Genomic DNA, 17,243 nt, shown 5'->3' on the forward strand with positions numbered 1-17,243 from the left:
AAGGAAGCTCTGGACTCCTGGAAGGTCTGGCAAGAACCTTAATCCTTCCCCCAGACTGTTTCCCTTCTTTGCCTCAAGGTGGGAGGCCCAGGAAGTAAGACATTTCAGGTCTCTAGGCAGTACTCAGTACTCAGTCCTGATCTCTGCCCACCTCTCCTGCCCATTTTCTACTTCTACAATATTTTCAGCACCACCCCTTTATTTTTACACTTTCAGTATTTTCAGGCATAAAATCAGGTGTAAAACACAAAAAAATTAACTTTTTTATTTTACCTAGCTAGTTCCAAGAAAATCTAGGGTTCTCAGTCCAAGGCAGAGCTAAAGAAAAGGGAAACAGAGAAGAACAAAGAGGAAAGTAAAGTATAGGATTTTGAAGTCAAAACCAAAAAATAAATGAGTAATAAAAGATTGTAAGTTCTACTTTTGATACTCTCTGTAGTTTGGCAGAATTATAAAATTCCTTCAAAGAAATCATTTTATCTGATCAAGAATTATAGCTACATTATAACATTGTATCTGATGTAGATGATTAGTAATGCTTTGGAAAAGCAGTTGTATAATTGTTATACTGTTCATACATAAAGAAAGGTGGAAGAGCAGTATTTTCAGTATTTAAAAGATTAGAGTTGAGCTAGGTTACCTGGGTACAGATCCTGGCATCATCCCTTTTTACCTTTGTGACCTTGATAAGTTACTTTCCCTGTCTGGGTTTTGGTTTCTTCGTTGATATATTCAAGGTGTAAGTAGAATCTATCCCATATGGATTTTTATGTTTGAAGAGGTTAATATTGACAAAGCTTTTAGGACAGTAGTGGAACATAATAATCACTCTGTGAACGTTAGTTGTCATCAGAAACATTGTTTTCCTAATCATCATCATCATTATCATCTCCACCAGCACCATCATAATCACCGATTTCTACTACAGACTCAGTCCAATGTTTCCATTCTTCTAAAGTATAATCACTTAAAAACCTAATAAATAATGACTAATTATAGAGCATCGCTATTTAGGATAGTTCAACCAAAGAGATAGTAACGTATGTATGAATAATGTGCATTTGTATTTTGGAACATATAACCTAACTCAGAACTTTAGTAATAAGACTTGGCTACCCTTCCTTTCTAATTGATTGTGTACTCACTGTATACAAAGGTTTATTCATAGTGATTCTACTTGGTTTTGTGTTATTATACCGAGTATATTTTCCCAGGATTTCAGGTTCGAAACTACTGACAATGAAATATTTCAGGAGTCAGAATCAGACATAAATTATATGCTGCAGAGGTGTCTTCTTATTACCAGAAGTCAGCCTAGAGTCTCTAAAATCACATTAAGGTACTGTTTTTGTGGTTATTGAGTTTCACCCTTGAGAGAATTGAAAGAACTGACAATGAAGTGTAATAAATCTTACTCTGACCCAGACATACTCAGTCATTTAACTTCCCGTTAGCAATCCCAATTCTGCTACGTAAAATAAGTCGAAACATATTTTTTCTCCTTTTTCACTTTACATTTAGAGAAGTAGAAGAACATTTCACATATTTCATAAAAATAATTATGACATTTGTCTGTTTAATTAATTTATAGTCAATGCCTTATTTACATGCTTGGGGTTTTACTTTGAGATGAGAAGGGACTATGAAAAGGGTGAGCCGTTTTTTTATACACAGGAGCGATTGGCTCTCCATTTTTTAATTTTTATCTATTTTCTTTGTCTCAATCCCCAGCCTCTGAGCCCAACTTGAAGGTGCGGTCCAGGTTAAAACAGAAAGTGGCAGAGAGGAGAAGCAGCCCCTTACTCAGGCGGAAGGATGGAAATGTTGTCACTTCATTCAAGAAGCGAATGTTTGAGGTGACAGGTAATTGAGGACTGGGCAGATATACACTAAAAAATGCTGCTAGTAGGAATGAACAAAAAAAGTTTAGAAAAATATACCTGTTGTATATTAAAAGTTATTTTGAGGAGAAACATTTCTTGAAAGGAAATTATATTGAAAACTCACAAGTAGTTCAGTAAACCTTGCCATGCATTCACCGTGTTAAACAGGAAATGAATGAAAAACAGAACTGTGTGTCAATAGGCATAACTAGGGAATGCCAAAGCTCACCTTAATCTTTTCAGAAACAAGCAGTCCATTTTGGGAATGCCAGCCAGGAGAACATAACTTTTAATGAAATTTGATCAGAAATGAGCAGAGGGAGGTCCAAGAAGAACACTTCCCCCATACTCAGACATGAATGTACAAAATACATCTGGGAAAATTAAACTACGTGGAACAGCAAAACCTTGACTTTTCAACAAATTTACAGAACTCATAAATGACTTTATGTGTTTACTAGTGAACTGGGACTTATGGCAGGAGGGGGATATATTGCCTTTTATGAAGGGAAAAAAACTGTCATTTTCACTAGTCTCAAATGGAAGAGTTCTTATTTTTTTAGCTGCCTGGTTAGTAGTGGGGTGAACAGGTTAGGAAATTCAACCTGATGTCTTACAAAGCCCGCTAGTCCCATTTGTACCTGGTCTGAAATTGGAGAAGACACAGGGATACCAGAACCAATAAGGCTAGCCAGAATAACAGTACTGAGTACTGTTTATCGAGTACCTACTTAGAGCTATGCATTGTATCTGGTCATTTCCTTTAGTTGCATCAATAAAGAAATGGTAATCTACAACCATTTGTCTCCATCCCCAAGGAAAATTGTGCTTATACCAATATAGTCAGTTGGTATTATTTCTCCAATATCAGATCTTATTCTTAGCAAGTTTTAACAAATTATTTGTTTTCTATGTCTTCTTTGGTCATGATAGTATCTAGTTTAGGGAGACAGTATGGAGAAGATTGCAGAGGTAGAGGCAGAGGTGGAAAAGTACAGAATACTAATGACACAGTGCTTTGACAGGCTGCTAGGGCAAAAAAATGTTTAGTCTTCTATTCAGTCCTGACAGATTAATATGTTTATCTGAGGGAAAGTATTGGTGGGAAAATTTTTTCTTGAGGGATAAGAAATATTAAATAAACAATTACTTTACTAGAGTTTATTTTCCAGTATCAAATATAATCACTAATTTTGACCAATTGAATTCTAAATTTAGAGTTATAGACTTTTTATGCCAAGAAACTTATATGTATTTTAGTGAATAAAAATCTTAAGTAAGTTTTCATAATAGAGGTCCTTGGTGGGGTTGGGGAGTTGGGGAGTGAATCTGTTTTAATGAATGTAAACAATAATGAACATATCAACTGTCTAATGTAACGAAATATAGGTGATTTTTCTAGTGGGAGAGAGTAGGTTCTCTCATAACAGAAAAACTTGAAAATAGAAAAACATATATATTGCTTTTTTGTTTGTTTTTTTTTAGAATCTTATTGTTTAAGGTCATATTTATTTATCCCAATTTCTTTTCTATTTTCCTATTAATCTTTTTTTTTTTTTTTTTTTTTTTGTGGTACGCGGGCCTCTCACTGTTGTGGCCTCTCCCGTTGCGGAGCACAGGCTCCGGATGTGCAGGCTCAGCGGCCATGGCTCACGGGCCCAGCCGCTCCGCGGCATGTGGGATCTTCCCGGACCGGGGCACGAACCCGTGTCCCCTGCATCGGCAGGCAGACTCTCAACCGCTGCGCCACCAGGGAAGCCCCTAATCTTTTTCTTGATCATAACTTTTTTCCCATGGTCACTTTCTCGTCCTTACCAAATTTCAGTGGGATTTAGCTCAATGCTTATTTGAGTAACAATTACTTCTCATTTGTAAGGGTTATGATTTGCTAGAGTTCTACTAAGATTTCTTTACTTGTGAAATATCGTAATTTTCTCTTTCTAATTTTGGGATATAATAACTCCCCTTTTCAACTGAGGAAAAAACATGTATTTGAAGAGACTTATACATTTATTAGACACACATTTCTGATCAATAAGCTAGGACTCATGGATGCTTTGGTAGATATTTTTAACTGGTATGTTGCAGTTATTCTAAATATCTTTGGAGGATATGAACTACTGGACACACAGCTTTCTTTACCCGTACTCCTTTCCCTTTCTTTGCCAGCTTTCATGTAATTAGGATGAGCTCTGTTTGGATCTTAATACTAATTATTTTTGCTATCGAGTCAGAGACCACCATAGCATCATAGCAGTTGAATTCCCACTGCTTTTTTTTTTCACCTCTACCTCTCTCTTCCTTGTTTCATAGGTTCAAGTGTTTGCTTTTTCCAAACCCATGCCACCTCTCTCTTCCCAGTAATTGACATGGGAACCACTTATCATCTTCCTCTTTTTCAAAGCCAAGAGTTTTCCGCCCCTCCCCACCCCCAAAGCCATGTTAATTTAAAATTCTAACATCCCTGTGCCTGCAACGTCTTCTCCTCCACTCTTCCCTTCTCCACTGACCCCGTTTCATGAGCTGCTCTTATTTAAGCCCCAGTTGTGATATTATTTCTTCTCAGAGATTTTTGTCAGTGTTCCCAGAAAATCAGTTGCTGCCTCCCCTCCCAGACCCTATCCAGCGTGATGCTGTAGAATCCTGTTGTAGTATTTGTTGTCTTGAATTCTAGCGCCTATCATAGTGATTTCTACATAAGGAAATACTTCTGTGTAAGTATCACATAAAATAATATAAATAACGTAATTTTAAATTGACAAGACAGAATGTTTAAAAATAGTTTTCATTTTTACTTTTGTTCTTTTAAAGACAGGATACAGAAATGGGACTTTAATGAGAAGTCAGTGTGTAGTCATACAGGAAAGACAAGAGTTAGGAGTCCAGGGGAAGGAAGCTCTTGAAGTATTTTTTTTAATGTGCATCTTCTTTGTTAAAAGAAAAGTAAATAAGAAAGAGGCAAATATAAAAATAGACTAATCAATAAGCAAGATATATAGACCGAAAGGTAGTGAGCAATATGTATTTAAGAATTTTATGATATCATTGACTTGATGAAATCCCACAGTCGATAGGTGGCAGGATCAGAATTCTGCCACCAGTCTCACATTCTTTCCATTGGTACTGCACTTCTGAGTAGAGAAATATTTATAATAGAAAGTTGAAAGTAATAGATGTTCCAAGGGAGGGCAAGCAACTATAGCCTGAAAATTAGGAGCTTCCATTCACGGGTGACAGATGGTATGTGAGCCAGGCTTTGAGCATAGAGGTGGGATTGGACCTTCAATGAAGTAGGTGGAGGAAAAGGAGGGTAAAAAAAGCATGAAATGGGAAAGCAGCACATACGGAGAGTAGGGGATTTAAATTTGACTGAGTGCAGAGTTCAGAAAGGGCAATATTAGGAAATAATGTTAGGCTCCATTTTGGAGCAGAGGAACATAGTGAAAGTTGTCTTGCTATGATCCATCTGGCAACAGTTTAAGGAAAGTTTGGAGAGACTGACTGCTGTAGCAACTTAGAAATACAGGAGACTTTTGCTGTAGTCCATGAGAGAGTAATGAGGGCTGAGGGATTAAGCTGAAATCATTGTAGTCAGAAGTAGATGAGAAATGATGTAAAGAACAAAACTAAATAATGTAGTAATTGATTAGATTTGGAGCAGGGAAGGGAATGAGAATGACTGTAAGGGTAGTGATAAACAGAGGTAAGCAGAGCACATTTAATATTGAAATACACTGAGTTTGATACACATATAAAAAGAGATGAAAGGGGCTTCCCTGGTGGCGCAGTGGTTGGGAGTCTGCCTGCCGCTGCAGGGGACACGGGTTCGTGCCCCAGTCTGGGAAGATCCCACATGCCGCGGAGCGGCTGGGCCCGTGAGCCATGGCCGCTGAGCCTGCGCATCCGGAGCCTGTGCTCTGCAACGGGAGAGGCCACAACAGTGAGAGGCCCACGTACTGCAAAAAAAAAAAAAAAAAGATGAAAAATGTCCAGTATTCCAAAGAGATTCAGGCTAGAAATTATGAGAAGGAAAGACAAGAAATAAAAGTTTTATGGGAGTATTCTGCATAAAAATGATAGTATGATGTCATAATTTTGAGTGATTTTGACAAGGGAAAGAGAAATAGGATAAGGCTACAAACTTCAGTGAATATCTACATTTAGAAATTGGTCGAAGGAGGAACAGCCAGAGAGATGGAAAAACAAACATGGAAGTGGAGAATCTTCTTGTAGAAAGGATGAGGAGAATGAGAACTGTTTTGTCAAAAGCCTTCAAATTTCGGGGTGTTCAAGAGAACAATTGCAGTCCACAGTGAGCAAGCTAGATTGCCTGGTCTCAAAGAACAAGCACACTACTTCTCACAAAGTTATTAGCATGCTTTCAGACTAGAGGGACAATTCCAGTGGAAAAGGAGGACCTGAAGATTCAAAATAATTGCTGGAGCAGAATTCTAAAGCAAGTGTTAAGGGGACTGGGTCATGGGTGAGGGTGATGGTGCCCGCATTGGAGCGGGGAGCAGAAGAGAAATGCTTTCACTTTGACACGGGCAAGGAGAGTGTGGATGACAAAATCATGAGGTAGAAAGAAAAGTCACTGATAGAAATCATGTCAGAAGTTGTCAGTCTCTGAGAAGTGTGAGGCCAAGATCATCTGTGCAGAGCTGAGTAGACAAGGTATAAGGATGAGTCACCTAGAAAAATGTTCAAATGAATGAACTATGGAAGGTGATAGGGGATTGATTAGAGCTCAACAGATAATTTGCCAAGGCTTGATAAGATGGCCTCTCTTAGCTATATTTCTAGGAACTGAAAGTTTCTATTTCATTAATTAGATATTTTAGTAAGTGCATTTCTTCCTTTGTAACTTGAAATGTGTGTGAATTTTATATCTGAAGATGATAGAGATGATCTATATTGTTGTTATCCAACTCTTGCTTAAATGAGTTTTTTGTTATATTGATGTTTAAAATTGAACATATTAAATTTAGGCAACTTATCATCTTCTGGAAAATAAGTTGGTTAGAGCTAAGGTTAGCCAATGTTGTACAAGGCCATCAATACAATATTGAGATTTTATCTTATGTTGTATTTTCTTCATACAACTTTGACTAAGATGTGCTGTAATAAGGTACAGCCTTAGTAAATTAAATGAAGAGCCATTTATAACATAGCATATAAGCAATCTTTCCACACACAACAGGAATGATTCCAGGCCTCATTTGTTGATGGCATGTTTTTATGAATTATGCAAGTCCATTATCTCTATTACTGTTATTATTTATGGTAGCACAAGAGCAAGTAAGAGGAGATTACATTCTTTTTTTTTTCCCCTAATCGAAAGCTTCTACAATCCTCTCTAACTGGATATCTCTACTTCTCTAAAATTAATGAATACTATGTTGTATTTTTAGCAGTGAAAGCAAAGGAAGAAACGTGGTATGGAAATTCAGAAATGTTCCAAAATTTTTCACAGTTCTTTTTATTTAGTCATTCACGTAGGGGAAGAGAAACAATGTTCGCTTCTGTATATTACTTAGAGTATAACTGCAGTTCATCTTTGTATGTTTTTCATGAGTGTATTCGTACTTCACAATGTTTTTCAGAATCCTCAGTCAGTAGCAGTTCTCCAGGGTCTGGTCCCAGTTCACCAAACAATGGGCCAACTGGTAATGTTACTGAAAATGAGACTTCGGTTTTGCCCCCTACTCCTCAGGCTGAGGTAAGACTCATTATTTTGGTTCTTTTAAAAGTTAATCCTCGATTAGCCCCCTAAAATGCAGTGATATTTCTGAATTGAAGTTTAAAGCCACCCGTTCTTAGTTATTTTTCTGATAGGTTTATAATGTGTGGAATTGAATAAACTCAATCTGATTTACAAAGTTTGGATGACAGTCATGGTTTGAAAATACTGAAGTATAATCCTCAAAGAAACCACTCTTAGTGATGCTGAGTATATACTGCCCAGCAGTTGTGCAACTCAGAAGTCCTTCTGCATCGTTCTTGGTTATCCTGATGGGAATAGACCCATCAGTAAGTAAAACAACATCATGCAAACCTCTCAGAAGAACAGTTGCCCAAAACAAGTTAGGTGTTTTATCCAATGGACCTGAAGAGTAATGAGAAAATTGTTGAAGTATCATAATTGAGGAACACAGAGCTCCACTAAGCAAACATGTATTAAGGACCTACTATGTGCCAGTCATTTTGCCTGGCAGTGGGGCTATAAAGATAAATGATATGTGAACTCTGACCTTGAAAAATGAAAGATTAAAGGAAACTGGTCTGAAATAACACATGATTTTTTTTTCTGACTGTATGCGGTCAACTTTAATAACATTTGTTTTTTGGCATACGATTTATTGAAACCAGTGATACAGCAATAGAGGAAAGTAAATTTGTGAGTCAGCAAGAATTTGTCTATGTAATTTCTGTAGTAGGCTAAGCAAAGGCAACAGCCACTCCTGTGGAATCAGCTGTTTTGGAGTCACCATCAATCGACTGAAATTCTCAATATTTCTTTTCTGTCATTATAATGCCTCCTTACCATGCATTGCTCTATGCAGGGGAAGCTGGTGTAGTAACTTCTCATATATAACTGTGACATGCTTCTTCCATTGTGTTTTATAGAGTCATGATCCTTTGGGGCTGAAAGGGACTGATCAAATCTCTGATTCCTGAACCATCTGTGTAGCTCTCCTGATATGTGATTATCAGACTGCCACCAGAGCACTTTTTATTCAAAGGGCACTCGCTTCACTGTCTCCTGGGGCAACCTGGTTGATTTTGGACGGTTAGCTTGACTGATAGAAATGTCTTCTGTACATTATGCCAACATCTGTGTCTGTAACTTCATGCATTCACACATACATGTATAATAAATTATTTATAAGTTATAAATTATCTGGACAAAATATAAGGGAAGGTTGTCCCTGATAAGGAAAGGACTGGAGCCAGTGAAGTCACTTCCTCTCTGAGGACATTTGTATACTTGAGTTTTGGTTTTCAGAGCCTCACATAACTCCGAAGGGAGAGAGAAGGCAAAGCCCAGTACTGACCAAAGAGGATAATCTAACAGGAAACCATTCAAACCCAAAGACCCATATCTGTGCTACATTGGTGAGTCCCTCATCCCCACCCACGGAGGTGTCTTGATGTAGACCAGAGCAGGGGCAGAGTCTTTCCTGGAGAAGTTGTAACCAGAAGCTAGTTGTAGCCTGAATTTTCATAACCTCAAACTGTTAATTTAATTTAAAGTGCCCCAGATTTTTAGTTCCCTAGGTATCTGGAAAAAGCAAAAGTAAATTCTTTCTAGAGGAATAGACATTCATTTTAGATTTCAAAATTTTCCCTCAATTTTCCAAGGAAAATGAGCAGAATAGATAGATGCTCTGTTGCTTATGACCATCTTTCAGCTATGTGAAGAATACAATTCAGGCCGCTATATTTTTTCCTGTCCTCCATCTATTTCTTGTTTCTTACCATCCTATTGTCCCTTTCTCGTCTTCATTTTTCTTTGTAAAACATGATACCAGGTGGAATAAATATTTCACATGTATTTATGGCCATAGATGTAAGTGGGATTCTTGGACTATTGGTTACAAGCATTGTATTTCTGTTAGTGCAGTTATATCTCAATATCGGTCAGTTTTCTGCAACCCTTTAATCAATTTCCAGGAAAAGAACAACTTGGTCACAAATATTTCTAAAAAAACTTTAGATTTCCATTTCCTCTCAGTTTGAAGAATGAGTTTCAGTTGCAGAAACACTAAAAGATCTGGGTTCTTAATAGGTTCTGGATGAATTCTGTATCCTTGGAAAATGAAAACACACTAAACCACATTCATTAAACAGTATTTATGATTCTTAGAAAAGCATTGTTAGTACAAAAAGGTGTGGAAGACCACTTACAGCTTGATAGTATTTTGTTAAGTTCAGAAACAGGCAGTACAGTATTTTGATCGGAAAAACGTATGTAATAAAAGTATATTTTAAAAAAGCGAGGGAGTGATGAACACAGAATTTAGCATGGTGGTTACCTCTCAAGGGGGAGGAAGGCAGTGGGGGACATGGTTTGTTACTAAAGATGAAGATACATATAACCTTTCATTATAAATACAAACATATGCATATAGCACTTAGTACGACATTAAGAAACAACGAAGCAATACATATTCATGAGACTGGATATAAATGGGAAAAGGTGAGATTTTGTCTTCAAGCTTTTTAAAACCTGGTAAATTAAATTGAGTGTCCCAGATTGTGTGACCCTATCATTAAATTTCAAAATATATACAGTGGAGAATGTAAATGAAAGGAATTTGCTTTTACTATTTTAATCTGTTTTATATTCCTAAAACCTTTTGCTGATACCTAAACACAACTATCTGTTTATATGCCCCAGCTTTTCAGCGAATTGTTGACATATTCTTTCCTTCCACCCCCACCAGTTTAAAAAAAAAAAAAAAAAAACAGAAGGAAATGTGATTGAATGGAGTTTGAAAGAGTAGAGGTATTTCTTCAGGTCAGTGACAGGATGTTCACCTCCAAAGCTGGAAAGACTAGTTCAAAAGCAAGCAGTGACTTACCTCATAATGAATTAATTGTGTGTCTGAACTATGATCCAAAAGGCCAGGTGGGCAGACCTTTATGCACTGATGGGTAGCCTCTCCGTGGCCCAGAACAAAAAATTCAGCCCTGATGGCTAACATGTGGTTTTCTGCTGCATTGCATTTACAGAGGTCTGTAGCATAATTCATACTGGAGAGGTGAGGAGACAGCAGAATTCAGACTGAAACTGTCAGCAAATTAATATCCTCGTCTTGTAACACCAAATATTTCCACCTAAACTAGAGAAAAGAGGAAAAAACAATGTTTTTCAGCCAATTTTGGATTAATCATTTTGAATTTAGTATGATGTTTACAGACATCTAAGATTAATAATAGCATGTGATGTCACATCAACAGAAATATTTGGGGGTATGAAAAATTTACATCATTACACTTTCAAAAATCAAATTGGTTGCATACTTTACCATTTATAAAATAGGCTTATTCTACCATCTTTGCTTAAAATAGTGTAACACTGTACATTTGAATCAACTCTCTGTTCTGTGACCGGGAAGTAGAAAAGCATGTCACCTAATTCTTTCAGATCCCATGTAAACGAATGGGATTCTACTCCCTTTTTGCTGCTTAGGAAATAGGAAAGTAAGGCTGTATTTCAGGCTGATCTTGAGGCTTAGGTAAAAAGAAAATTTTCTCTCTCATAATTCATGTGTTCTGCATAATTTAAATAAAGGTTAAGACAGAAGTAAGGGGAGAATTTACTCGTAAGTCCAGGCTAAGGAAACCGCACATTGCATTCAGATGTATGGGTCTTCCATTCAGAAGGCTCCCAAGGAACCTGGCTGCAAAACCAACTACTTTGTCATCATTGGTTAAGTTGCTGAACTTGCCCTGAACCTCAGATTCTTTATCTAGTGAAAGGTGGTAATGACTACCCCAGCAGCTTTGTGGTGGGGAATCAGTGCTTGGAAGGCAGGTATTAAATTGTGAAGTGCAGAACAAGTTCATTTTTTGTTGTTGGTATCAATACTGACTTCTAGTAGGGAAAACTCATTAGTATGTTTGTCACCAAGCCAGCAAATCTCACGTGAGACTGAGCCTCCATCTGCTCTGGCCACTTCTGTTCCATTTCTTCAATTTCTTACATATGCTCAGTCCCGAACTCGGATCCCTGGAGCTACTTGCTTTACTCATTTGTAAACTTGGTTGGGGAGCTGAAACCTCAGGAGTTTCTATTTCCAACTCCAGTCAGAGATGTCTTTACCTATCTAGTTACTTTATTGTTAATACTGTGGGCCTGTGGGTTCAAATATGTTTCCATGAATATCAACACCATTATTTTAGATTTGGTAGATTTATTTGATAGCTATTTTAACAGTAGCCAAGCCGCTGGTTTATTTCTAGTTGAACATTAGTGGCTGGCTCTGCTATGCTATTTTTTAAATAATTTTTTCCAGCAGATACAAACGATTTTAAAAATGGATTCTAATAATAAGGTTAAGTACTCTAAAATCATCTGAAATGTCACTTGTTTTGCCCCAATCTCACATGACTCATCTGCCTGTTGTTTCATAATAGTTGTTGTGACATTTGCTGTAAATGTTATGCTCCCTTCTGTGTGGGTGTAGAGCTATGGTTTTAGATAGCTGCAAATAAGACCCTCCCCCCCGCCCCAGAGGAAAGGAGGTTGCTATGACACAAGAATCATTTACTAGGAATAACATGAGTCAATAATGTAAACCAAGGCCTTTAACAAAACATCAGTGACTTTTAAATGCAAAGGAAGCCCTGTCAAATGATAATTTTTTTTTTCCTCCAAACCATTTTAGTAATACATTCTTGGGTGTCCAGTAAAAATGAAAACTTAGAGATTTTTACTGCCTAAAAAAATTTATTCATCACATGGAGATTTTAATTTTCTATCAGCTGTCTGAAAGAAGAATGGAAAATAAATACTATACTGAAAAATACCATGAAAGCCGTAGGCAAACATTAAATGATTAAGAGTTTCATTTCTTTGTTTACTTGTTTGTTTTTAATGTGGTTCTTCTTTTTATTTAGATAATCTAGATTTGGGGATTTGGAACCTTTTAAAGCCAAAACAGATTGAGGCTTACAAGCATGTCTTCCTAGATGCCGCTCTGATAGAACAGATATTTCCTGATAGATCTAGTCAGAGGTGCTCCAGTCTTAGGCTGAAGGATCTGATGTCCAGGGAAGGTAGGCAGCTACCCAGAGTCGTAAGCCAGTGAGTGGTAGAGCTCAAGTGTAACATGCTTAGACCACTCTCCTTTACACCAGTCCAGACTGCTGCTCACCAAAGCCTGGTAGGTACTTATATTCTTTTTCTAATGTTTCTGATGCTCGTGCATAGTGTAGATAATTTTGAGCATGCAGTAACTTGAAAATTCTACATTCACTTTTTCTGTGAGCCTCTTAAAAAGTGGGTGATTACATAGTTAGTATTCTGTCAAGGGTCATCTGTTGACTTCTTTGTCTTCTTAAGAGCAAGAAAGGAATTCTCCCTCCCTTCTTCCCTCCCCACTCCCTTCCTTCCTTCCTTTCTTCCTCGGTATCTTCTATCCCCACAGGCATTTTCCTTTCCCCTATATGCAGTCATTTTCTCCTGTATTTTTGTTTGCATGGGTTCTTACATCATACATGTATTTTTTGCTTTGTACTCATGAATTTTAGGGGATTTAAATGGCATGGTGTTATCAATCTCATTCCATTTCTTATTCTTATCACTAAGCATGTGATAAAAATAAGACTAGCTCTTTTTAGAGCTAGTCACATCATAATGGATGCATATGCCTAATTGCTTTTAATCACTGTAATAATCCATGGTGGGTACTCCTCCATTTTACCTACCTGTTCTCCAGTTGGATTCCCCAGTGACCTCCAGTTCTCACCCACCACCAAAAAATGCTTTAATGTATATCCACACTCATCACTCTGTAGCTAAATGAGAATTTCTTGAGCAGCAGGAGAACCTCTGGGTCATGGTGTGCAGTGCTGAAATAGTCACCAGAATTGCTATACCAGTCCACAGTCTCACCAGTAATGTGTGATGGTTTTTACTTTCCTAAATCCCTGTGACATTTAATATTGTCCATTTTTCTAACTTTTGCCAGTGTCCATTTCGTAAGAGAGTTTGAATCTTTTGATTGAAACTAAGGTCTTCTTGATGTCAATGGCTAAAGAAATAGCTCTATTGAGAGACATAATTTTCAGTTTATGTGTATTTTATTCACCTGAATTTCAAATATTATCCATAATTTAGGGTTCCAATTACCATGACGGTGAGAAAAGTGATTAAAATGTGAAGGTCATTATTAAGATATGGTTAGGCCTCCCCTGCCCCAACACCTGGCTCAGTCATATCCCTCTTCCCAACATCATGCTCTTTCTGGTGAAATGCTAGTTACCCATCAAAGCCTAGTTTAAAATCGACAACCTGCTCTGTGCCATTGAAGTGTTTTGACCATACTCTAATGATAGTAATTATGACGGGTCATTAGAGCTAGTTCTCTACTTTTCTGTGCACCCGAGTAGCATGTGAACTTACGTGGCCTAGGGCATCTTTGTACCCCTCCCACCCAATTAATCTAACTTAATTGTAATTAATTAATTGTTTTGTGAATGTTAAGCAATAGCCATTGTATATTTAATATTTCTATTTTATCTGACTACAGCAATCATTTCTGGTTCTGAAAAATTTTTAGATTAAAACCATCTTCCGCATGTTCTAAGGTATGAAACATTGGCATCTTAGCACAGCATTGATTTAAGGGCTGCATTGGTTTCAAAACTGCTTCCTGGAAAAATCCTGGCCTTGTGTGGAAATACTTGTAAGCTTACCACAGTGCTAAGGTGGGGTAACCTTCCAGCCTTGCAAGAATGCTGGTCAGGATCCTTCACTGTCTCAGTGAAATGGTCCCTCTCACCATCTGTTCATCTGACTTTCAAGTGTGTCTGCACCCTTTTAGCAGTGTACCATACAGCTCCGGTTTCTTATTAAGAAACATTAACCTGGAACAGGTAGCCTGCTTCTATCAAGAAGTCAAATTGAGGAGACTTCCCTACTGGCCCAGTGGTTAGGACTCCACGCTCCCAATGCAGGGGGCTTGGGTTTGATCCCTGGTCCAGGAACTAGACCCCACATGCATGCCACAACTAAGAGTTCACATGCCACAACTAAGGAGCCAGCGGGCTGCAACTAAGCAGCCCACCTGCCACAACTAAGACCCAATGCAAACCAAATAAATAAATTTAAAAAAAAAAGTCAAATTGAGGAAAGTTATATTTAAAGGAGATAATTTGAGAAAAACATTATTTCAGCTAAGTCATTTGTGATTTTATCCATTGGAAGTTTATGGAAATGCTGTGCTTATTTCCTTATCTGTAAATTGAAGGAAATAAATTATGTCCAAGTCTCTGAAGTTCCGTGATATGATATATACCAGTTAGCCTCTGTGGGAAGAACCAACTATACCCCCCAACTTGGGGGACTTTGGACTTTCCTTACTTCCTCAGGAATTGTCTCCATGACTTGAAGATCCTCACGTCTATAAAGCCACCAGGGCTTTTGATTTCTTCTCACGCCAGACTAGCTGGCTCCCAGTTGTACACTTTTATTCTTTTCCATAAGCCCCAGGGCCTGATTGTGCTTCCTGTTTTTCTCTCAAGCTTCCTCCTTCTCCATGCTTTTTTATGGTTCCCTTATCCTTCGGTAATGGCTGCAGAGTGGTGTGTAGCTTCTGCAGCAGTACCTGACAACAAATCATCCAGCCTTGATCGGTTTAAAAGTTTTATTGCTGATCCCACGGGGAACCAGAATGAGGGAAATCACTCAGTTCCTTCATCCATAACAAGAGCATAAGATTGCTGGAGAGTGCCTGGAATTAGGAACTAGGAATTAGGTTAATGTCCCAAAACTCCCTGGCATAGGGCTTGGCACATGGTCAGTGCTATCCTAGGAAATGGCACCACTCAATTTTGCTCTGAAGCTACAGGGGCCTAAAGTCCCATAGTAAGAACATTCCCAAGTCCCTTCACTTTTGTCAACGCCCCTGTGAGCAGCCAGTGTGCTACTGCAATTATTACACCTGAGAAGAAACCTTTTTTTCACTTTAGTATAGCTTTAGCTTCCTACGATGGGGTAGGAGGAGATCGCCCAAGTTCTGACTGGAAAACAAAGATAACCTCTTTTGTGAGGTTGGGGTAACTTTTGGTGTCATTCCCACAGTGCCTGTCAAGTCTCCGTGCTGTGGGAAGCAGATACAACCTTGAATGAATATTGTACATGATTTAAAGTAATTATTTTTCCACATTTATTTCTCTTCCATAAATACAGAGAAGCAGATGAAATATCCTTTTATTATAAATGGCTGCTTACTGCCAATAAGCTAGTTTAAATATTTTTACTTCCTCATACGTTCTTTTGTTCTTGTTCAGGTATATATTCTGTATTTAAAAATCATGATAAAAACATATCAGTATAAGCAAAATAACTTGTCTTTTTAAATTAGAGCAAATATGCAGCTGTTGTTGATACTCCTTAAATAAAATTGCAGTCTCGTACATTCTGATGATAAAATCTTTTCCAATAGTCTTCATGGGTTTTTGACAACTTTAATTTTGTAAAGGGTTTCATATATACTCAATGTAATGTTAAAAATTTCAGTATACTTCTTGCTTTCCATGTACAAATATCTGGCTTGTTCTTCTGAGAAAAAAACAAACTCTGAGTTGGTTTGGAATTTCAAGTTGCAATGAGAAAAGTCCACCTTTAGCTTTCTGCTCTTATGTTAAGGCTACGACTCATCTCCAAACAAACGTATGATTGAGGTGATGTTTTGGAATAACATCCTGTGTTTTGGTGGCGCATCACTCTTCAGTGACATTCTGAGGTTGCATTGTATTAGCACATGATATTTTCCCCAGTTAATTGATATCCCAGGTTTGTCCAGGGGAAAATCTACCGCTCCCCCAAACATACTTGACAAGTTATTATATTTACTTTAGTCAAAGCCCGTGTGTGCAATATCCCTCTTGGAGGTGGTCTATTATTGGAGTCCCATATGCTTTTTGTTTGGGAAGAAAGCAGTCACTGTGTCATACTGTTACATGGAGTATTCTTTTTCAGGGATGTTGTTCCCTTGGGGACCATATCAGGCCAGAGTTCCTTAGTCTAATAAGACCTTTGTAACTCTTATTGTATAAGAGTTCTGGGAGGGAAGCAAGAGTTAAACAGAAAATGTAATTCAAGCAACTATATTAGGCCACATGTGGGAAAACATGACTCTTAGTATTGGATTAAAAAAAAGGTTTATTTGTTGTAAAAAGGACTCTGATGCCAAAATTTTCAGGGTATTTCAGTGTAAGTGAAGACTGTTGTGGCCCAGGGAACTCACAACATTTTAACATTTACTTTAGTTTCTGAATATGTATGATTTAAAAAACACCATACAGAGTTGTCTTTTCACAAATTTTATATTTAAAAAAAGATATAATTAATTGTTATAGAAGTCCTGAATGGTGATATTTAAGATTTTCTTGTGTGAGTTTTCCCATCAGCAAAATGATGTTTAATCCATATGAGGATAATGATTATAGCAACGTTACATACATATTCTTCATGCATTAATACAAAAATCTGTACTCATAAGAATTACTCAATTTAATTGTTGTACTTTACCAATTGATGACAAACACACTGATTATATTCCATAAAGGTAGAATTTTAAAAATGAATTTTTTCTACAAGAACATAGAAGCTTGCTCTTCAGATTT

General features: G+C 37.4%; 1 protein-coding gene across 4 annotated transcripts in view; it reads left to right on the top strand.

Annotated features, from left to right (window-relative positions):
- HDAC9 (histone deacetylase 9) overlaps positions 1-17,243 on the top strand; it is a 577,220-nt gene that overhangs the window by 150,332 nt on the left and 409,645 nt on the right. For 3 of the 4 annotated variants that reach the window (XM_082662560.1, XM_082662562.1, XM_082662563.1), the window contains exons 7-8: positions 1,732-1,863; positions 7,487-7,602. In XM_082662560.1, the coding sequence (XP_082518686.1) occupies positions 1,732-1,863; positions 7,487-7,602 (248 nt within the window). The remainder of the gene's footprint in view (positions 1-1,731; positions 1,864-7,486; positions 7,603-17,243) is intronic. The other variant, XM_082662561.1, reaches the window with a different exon arrangement.

The sequence above is a fragment of the Grampus griseus genome (genome assembly GCF_964374135.1).
Source record: "Grampus griseus genome assembly, chromosome: 9".
Lineage (NCBI taxonomy): Eukaryota > Metazoa > Chordata > Mammalia > Artiodactyla > Delphinidae > Grampus > Grampus griseus.